This window comes from Rhopalosiphum maidis, chromosome 1 (assembly GCF_003676215.2).
Source record: "Rhopalosiphum maidis isolate BTI-1 chromosome 1, ASM367621v3, whole genome shotgun sequence".
NCBI classification, from domain to species: Eukaryota; Metazoa; Arthropoda; class Insecta; order Hemiptera; family Aphididae; genus Rhopalosiphum; species Rhopalosiphum maidis.
This window is the reverse complement of record NC_040877.1, coordinates 44,659,685-44,667,710: the sequence shown is the minus strand read 5'-3', so window position 1 is coordinate 44,667,710 and position 8,026 is coordinate 44,659,685. Positions and strand designations below refer to the sequence as shown.

The 8,026-nt window shown below is 27.2% G+C and overlaps 1 protein-coding gene across 1 annotated transcript; it reads left to right on the top strand.

The window, feature by feature from the left end:
* Nucleotides 1–886: 886 nt before the first annotated feature.
* LOC113549813 lies at nt 887–6,501 on the top strand. Its single transcript, XM_026951284.2, has 6 exons — nt 887–1,286; nt 2,676–2,799; nt 3,084–3,187; nt 5,806–5,938; nt 6,039–6,121; nt 6,211–6,501. Exons 1-6 carry the CDS (start codon nt 1,212–1,214, stop codon nt 6,325–6,327), a joined length of 636 nt encoding a protein of 211 aa, XP_026807085.1. The 5' UTR covers nt 887–1,211; the 3' UTR covers nt 6,328–6,501.
* The last annotated feature ends 1,525 nt before the right edge of the window (nt 6,502–8,026 follow it).

Sequence of the window (8,026 nt, the reverse complement as noted above, 5' to 3'; positions counted from 1 at the left end):
TTTTAAAATATCAAAGTAATCTGTCGTAACATTGTATGGTTCTCATTCGTAAGTCAACATTCACTAAATAACTATTGAGCATAACAATTATCACTTGGTGATCACATACACCTTGAAACATATATATATATATACGAATAAGGTGCGCCTCGTGATTCTCGGCGTAGACGGCAAAAAACCACGCGAAGATAATATAATTCCTTTTATTTCATTGTTGTAATGTCATTACGATAATATTCATCTATTATGGGTAAATATTGTAGTCATTATTGTCATAGTATCTAACACGCGTACACACACGCGCACGCACATAAACAGTATGCGCCTATGAACAGAGTAATTATTTTATCGCGAGTTCATAGACCCTGATACACAAACGTTTTTCGTTATAATAGACAGTATCGACCAATATCATTTTTAAACGATTTTTTTGCCGACTTCCGTAAAAATAGAGACGTTTTCACGGTTGTAGGATACCTATTTCGGCTATCTTCAAAGTTTCTAATCGACTGACAAACAGTATATAGACTATTATAATAGGTACCTAGTTGATTAGCATTCGACTTGAAAATATAAAATAGCACATCGCTATTGTTTTACTGTGCGACGTGACATAAACTTAAACTTAAACCAAATTAAAAAAAAACCATCAAATTACAAATCAAAATTTATTCATAACAGTAAACCTAATTTATCATAATGACATTCATAATATAATACACCCTATATTTGCACTTACATCGTACCGCATTCGATTCAAATTTGAACGGTTACACCGTGTAACGATGCGCAACACACTGTATATACCTACCTACGTAATACCTACCTATGCATTACGCGACAACGTAAACGGCTCGTTGTTTGTCCACACTCTAATCACGTACGTATAATGTAGATATATGCGCGCGCATTACGACATATAGTTAAAGTACATCTTATATTATCGTTGTGCACAATAATATCGTCTGCGGTTATTGTTTTTTCTGTCTGAAACTTACTATTCACAACCGACTGTGAACCGCATGCGTATATACCTAAGATAAATATAATAATATTGTTTCATCCATAAAACAGTGTACCGTTCCGTTATCTAAAACACCAGCGCACCCCTTCAGGTCTCTCTTGCACACAAAATAATTGTATTGTTATTATTTGTACTGTATCATATTATTGTTCACAAACAATAACACTAAGAGTATAGCACCGCCGCGATGGCCGAGACCCCGTGTTTCTTCGGACTGACGACCGTCCGTGTGGGCGCACGCATCGTGGCTTATTTACAATTTGTGAGTATAATGATGTTATTATCACGAGTCGCTAGCACATTGCTATTATTGTTTTACATTGTGTGCGAGGCGATGAATGTGTATTGATTTACACAATTTTTGTACGCGTGTGTGTTTTGAGGCATTTAAATGTTGATAAAAATTATTTGTTCGATCAAAACGCTTAAAAATATTAATTCCTCACAGGTTAGTTTTATAGATATTTAAAAAATAAGCATAATATTTTTTATTAATCATTTGAAGTTCAACTTTTCACCAAAATCGTCAAAACCAAGAAAATTCGATAACTATTTTATTAAAATCAATTATGTTCGTATTACACCCAACACCTACTGTACGCAAAGCGGTTACCTGCTTTCCCGTTTTTATTTTTATTTTACTCTGATAATATAGTATAATATATTAAAATATACTAGTATAATAGTAGTATATATTATATTGAGTGTACTCTGTCACCACCAGATTGATCGATTTATTGAGTCATATTAGATGTGAACGTCAATGTACGTCCTTTGTGTATTTTCTATGAGTACAAGCCACATAAAATTAAGCTGTATTGATTTGAAAGCGTGTTAAATTCTAAGAAAAATATAATAATTATTTATAAGTGTTAAATTTCTTCTCGAATTATCCAATTAGACATTAGTTATAAATCGTATCATTACGAGGAATTGATAAAAACCGTGTGATATCTGGCCGGGCTTGCCATAATTTCCTATCTCACACGTGTTATTAGAGTTGCCACTTCACACAATTATTTACCTTGGTGCTAGATACCTATTTTAAAATTATATTATCGATTTTCTTTATTATACTGTAAAATGAATATTTTTTTGTCGAAGGCTAGATAAATTAGTACAATTTTTATTTTTATTTCAACGCTTAGACAACTTTAAGAGTAGTTAATTAATTGTTATTGTTAAAATAAGCTTTTATTTACCACGTGTTGTAACGTGTAGTCCTAATACAGTCTTATAGTATTTTAGGTATTAAAAAAAAAATTAACATACGTATTGAATTCCTTGTTCCGATATCATTTTCAATACGGAAATATTCACGAGAAAGATTAATAAAAAAAAAAAATCAATAATATAATTTTTTAATAGATACTAACTAGACACGTACAAAATGTGTGAATGCGCCATAATCATGACGTCACATGCCTGTTTTAAATTTCTGATATGAACTAAATTAATAATTTTTTAGTCATCAGATTTTTGCTAGATCAGTTTAGTTTGCTTTAAGTAATTTTAATTTTAATAATAATCAGAAAAAAATATTGTGTCGTGTACTCGTGTGACCCTTTAAATTATTTTTTAATAAAAATGCATTATTTTGTAAACATCAAATTATATACCTAATAATATTATTTTTTTTATCGTCCCCTAGTGGTCAGAATTGTTTTTTGCCGTGCTACTGATATTAAAATATTTTAATGAATGGTCAGGCACAGCCGAGAGTACGACTGACGCAAACAATAGTTCGTCCGAAAATGAAACATCGTCACCATTAAGTAATATTATATCAATATTTTTACATATTATAATGACAATTAATTTTTGTTTCTGCCTTTGTTTTTGAACGTTGTTTATCTCTTTAGAGGGAGTAAAAATAAGTCTATTATTTAATGTATATACATAATTTTAAAACCGGCGTTAATATTGTTTATCACTCGAAAATCTTGTTCAACCAATATTCGTGTTATGTTTACATTTTATTATTATTTATTCATAACTACTATATTATATATTTATACTTACTATTAAGTTTTCGTCTTATTATATTTTACGTTTACAGAATATTATAACGAACTGGATTTCGATAGATCAATCTTTTCAAAGCTGTTGGATGCAATACTAGTTATGTATGCTAGTTACTATTTGAAAATAGCCACATACAGTGTAAGTGTTTTATGCGCGAGTATTAACAAAATAATGTGAAATCTTAGTTATGTATTGATAATGGCATGGTGTACCCATAAAAATAAATTATTGTTAGGTTTTTCTGTATAATATGGCTAAAGACAGATAGAATTATAATACGAGTATTATGAACCGATTTCAATATAAACAATATTTTAAGTGATTTTTAAAATGAATCATACAGCGATCAGCTAAAAATCATTCGATTCAGTATAACAAAAAAACATAAACTAAGCATCGAACCGATTTCTATTTAATGAAAATATGTCCAGAAAATATATTAAATATTGCTTATATTATATTGAAACCTATTTCAAAATATTGTATTCGGTATTTTGGTCATATTATATTAGTGACAATGAAAAATAACTACTCAACCGAATATTATCATACAATATAATAATATAATATTTTAATGATGTTTTTATCGCATTTTATTATATCAACGTAATCTTATTGGAACTTTTATAGTTTTATGTATAGAAAAAAAACTCTCATATTAAAATTTGTTTTCCCGTCTTTTTTTTTTTTTAAACAAGCGCGTATTGCTATTCGAAATTATGAAACGAGACACATAATATAATAATACTACAATATACTGTAGTAATGTTAAATCGCTCGGAAAGTCAGTTTTCTGGAAACTCGCACCTGTCCAACCGCAAATCACATCAAAGGAACTATACGATGTCTGCTCCACGACCTGTTTTACTAAATAGTAAATATACGTATGGGTAGTGCCACGTGCCATTTGTCGTAGTACTTCATTATTTTTTCAAACTACAATAATTATTTGCAAGTATTTTCAAGTCTGTTTTTAGAATTTTCAAGTCAAAACTTTCACCATAAAACCAAAAATTTAAAAGTTGGGCCAACTTCACGTAACTCACCCATTTTGATCCAGAACTTCAAAATCGGTGTCAAGCGAAAGTTAATGAATAGCAAGTCATTTTAAACGCCCCTTTTTGCAATTTGCAAGTCCTCTGGGCGGTCGTTATTAACTTTTGAACTTGTGAAGTTGATCCACCCGTTTTGACCTAGAAATTTGTAATTGGCATCAAACGAAAGCTAAAGATTAGCAAGAATTTGCAAGCGCATTTTTAGAATTTGCAATTGACCCAGGTGGCCTTTTAAAACTTTTGAAAATGGTACCAAACGACAGATTTTAATTTGCAAGTCATTCGCGTAACCGCTATGAAGGGCTGCTAAATTTTAAAGCTGTGCAATTGGCATGATATTTAAATCTGAAATTTCGAAAAGCTAATGATTATAGCAAATATTTGCAAGTCACTAGTTGCCACTATTAGCTTTTGCAACTGGAAATTTTAGCCTAAACGTTTCAATCTAGAATTTTTTATAATTGGTTTTTTGTTCACACAATTTAAACTTTATGAGTTGTTGATTTTTGGTCAAGAGTGAATCGAAAATCAAATTTGGGTCGTTTAAAACTAAGTATATTAATCGATAAGAGCAGTTAATATAACAAGAAACCATTCTTAATAATTAGTATATAATTATAATATTATTATATCGAAAGTAATCATAGAGAAATATTATTATCATAAGCTCATTTTGAAGATACATATTTTTATATTTCGTATAGAGAGAGCGAAACTCTGATCTATATTATAATAATATTGATGTTTTTTTTTTCATTTGATTTACGAGTTTTTTAAAATAAAATAAAACTCTTTAACTTGATTTTAATGATTTTTAGAATAACTTCATAGCACTAAAAATGTCATCGATAAATATAATACCACGGACAGAATAAAAATAAAATTTGGTATCACATACCGATTACCATAATATGATTTATATCTACGCACTCACAGTGTCTTCGAATTTATAATAACATCTACTAGTCTACTAGTATACTATGATTCTAATTTCTAGTTTTATGAACAAGTAAATTATATTCGATAACGTGATAATGTTTAATTGATTTGTTTCAATATTGATCGATAGGTACTTAGCACTTAAATTATATTCACGAATCTATTATTTCATTCTGTGATAATAAATATTATTATAATATCATATATAAGTATTTCATCATTTTATTATTATATCAAACGTTTCATGTTAAAAAAACAAAAAACTTTAAATCAATCATACTATACAAGCATATTACAAAACACATATTATATTATAATTTAATCCGAATCTGTTGACAGTAGTTACAACGACACTGACAGTTTTATCAAAATATGTAATTACAAATTGTTGTGCACGATTTAAATAAATTAATGTGAAATTATAATATTAAGTAACTAGTAAGGATTTATTAAATAACCTGAATAGTATTATGATTTAAATAAATAAGTGTTAAAATATTATGGATTAATCATAGTATCTTTATATTTGTAAAACATCTTAAAATTAAACTCCAATAATGTAGGTACTATACTATTATGTAGCCAGGTAGGACGTAGGTACTTATAATATACGTTAATATTTGCATTACACGGCAATCCACAGGTTAGGTCGGTACGAATGTATGATTTGATATATTTTGTATTTTTCTTTCAATTTATGTGATAAAATATTATATGTAGGTAATAGGTATAGATGCCATTAATATAAATTTACATTTTTAGCATAATTTGATGTACCTGAATTTTTGGATGATATTAAATAGTCTCTATTTTCTCACATCAATAGCGTTTGTAATTTTCGCTTCGTTGAGAGTTGGAAATTTTGGAATATTTCTCGCAGGATTAATTGGAATCTGTAAGTATACTTACAAAATAATTTTCATACTAATCGATCAAGGACCTTTATAATATAACTACATTAACAATGAGTTAATAACTTTTATTTATTTACTTAGTAATAAAAAGCTATGAACTATACGTCGTCTTTCAATTTTACTCGGACGAAATATTATCAACCTCAGTCGACAATAACCAAAACGTAACAATATAATGCATTTTAAAACGAAAATTTTATTCAATTGTAAAATGGATATTAATTTAAATTGTTTTTTTTTTTTTTATATGTAGCCGTCGAGCAATGGAGATCAGTCGTTACCTCGAAGTCATACAACTGTGGAAATCGGAACAGAAACAATCAGTACAAATTATAATCAGAATACTTTGGATGTAAAAAATATTACTTAAACCAATTAAAGATACGACTTAAAATCACTTAAAACTTTAAACCTTTCGAACTCGTTGTGATTTAATAATAATATAATGTGATAACCAGAAACACTGAGGTCGAAATTATTACACACCAATATAACATATTGTATTTTATTTATTAACTGTATTATAATTTATAAATTTATAATATATACTTGTATTTAATTATAAACAGCTTTAATTCAGTTTTAAGTGACTATGAATCCAGTATCATACATTATAATATTTAAAAGTCATGATATATAATATATAATAACTAATTGTGACTGTTTCGTGATATTAAGGAAAAAAAGCAATAAAATAGCATGAAATAAATTCGATCATTGTAAACAGAATTGTGAACTGCATGAACTAAAAAGTTGTTAAATATGTTAATTCAATAATGGCATGCAAAATATACACATAAATGTATTCAAAATATTAAAAAATACTCATTTAAAAAAAATTGTATAAAAAAATATTCTATGAAAAATTATATTATTAACAATAAAGACGATTTATCTAAGACCGTTATATAATCAGTAAGTCACCAAATAGCAGTCAAAATAAATAACAATTGTTCTATATATTTATAAAGTTATTAATCAAAAATAAGAAAAAAAATATTATTTAAATGATAAAATAAAGCATTAACACAATGAATTAAAAAAATCATGCGTTTATCTACCCAAAACTGTTAAATATGCAGAAATATGCAAATAATATTTCGTATTTTATTTATAAATAATACAATATTTGACTTAATCTATCTTCCCATACTTAAACGATAAAGCAAAAAAAAAAAAAACATTCAAATGCATTAAATTCATATCCTTAACTGATAACAATTTAAAAAAAGACATTTAAACTATACTATAAATAATATAAATTGTATTATTATCTCATGATTAAAAATTCCGGACCAATGGGAATCCAGTATGCACCGTATTGCTAATAAATTATAGTATTGGATAGGCGTATTATTGCTGCGTAAATGTATATAATTCCTATTATTTCGTAAATTAAAATAAATAATTTGTTTATGATGTAGTTCAGTAGTTGATTGGGTTAAATTGATTATAATACTTTACGAATATACTTATATTATGTTAATAAAAAATAAAATACATATATGTATAGGTACCTAAAATCCTGTCGTGTGAAGTAGTGACTTGTGTGTAGTTAATGTATGAAGTTTTAATACTATTTGAATTTAAACAAATACGTAAATAAAAAGAAACTATTTAGATTTGACAAGGGAGAACGATAAAATAACAAAAAAAATCATCAATATCCAATCGATTGTTTACAATAAACTTGATGAATACGAATAATTGTAAATATCGGATTTGAAGTACATAAATATATTTCATTATAATATAATACATAACATTTACCCATCGTATTTATTTAAAACTTTAAAAGACTATTTACAATCTATAGTGTATACTAATAATATAAAAAAGCTAAATTAGATGAATGATTAACAGAAATAAATATGCGTAATTTATACATGAAGATACGCAATAGGGTACAACTCATTAGTAGCACTTCTAAAATACCAATATACGATATAATTGCATTAATGTTATGTTTGCCAAGTTTCAATTAGAACGAGAAAAGATTTTAATTAAATATTATTTTTGCTATCCAATCGACGTCACGATTTCCCGAAAATTCAATTCGCAGTAAATAT

Bases quoted from the DNA above. Each gene is read 5' to 3' on its own strand.
- LOC113549813 (XM_026951284.2), top strand. From the start codon at position 1,212: ATGGCCGAGACCCCGTGTTTCTTCGGACTGACGACCGTCCGTGTGGGC. The intron at 1,287-2,675 runs GTGAGTATAATG...ATCGTCCCCTAG, and splicing joins TCGTGGCTTATTTACAATTT to TGGTCAGAATTGTTTTTTGC. The intron at 6,122-6,210 runs GTAACAATATAA...TTTTATATGTAG, and splicing joins CAGTCGACAATAACCAAAAC to CCGTCGAGCAATGGAGATCA.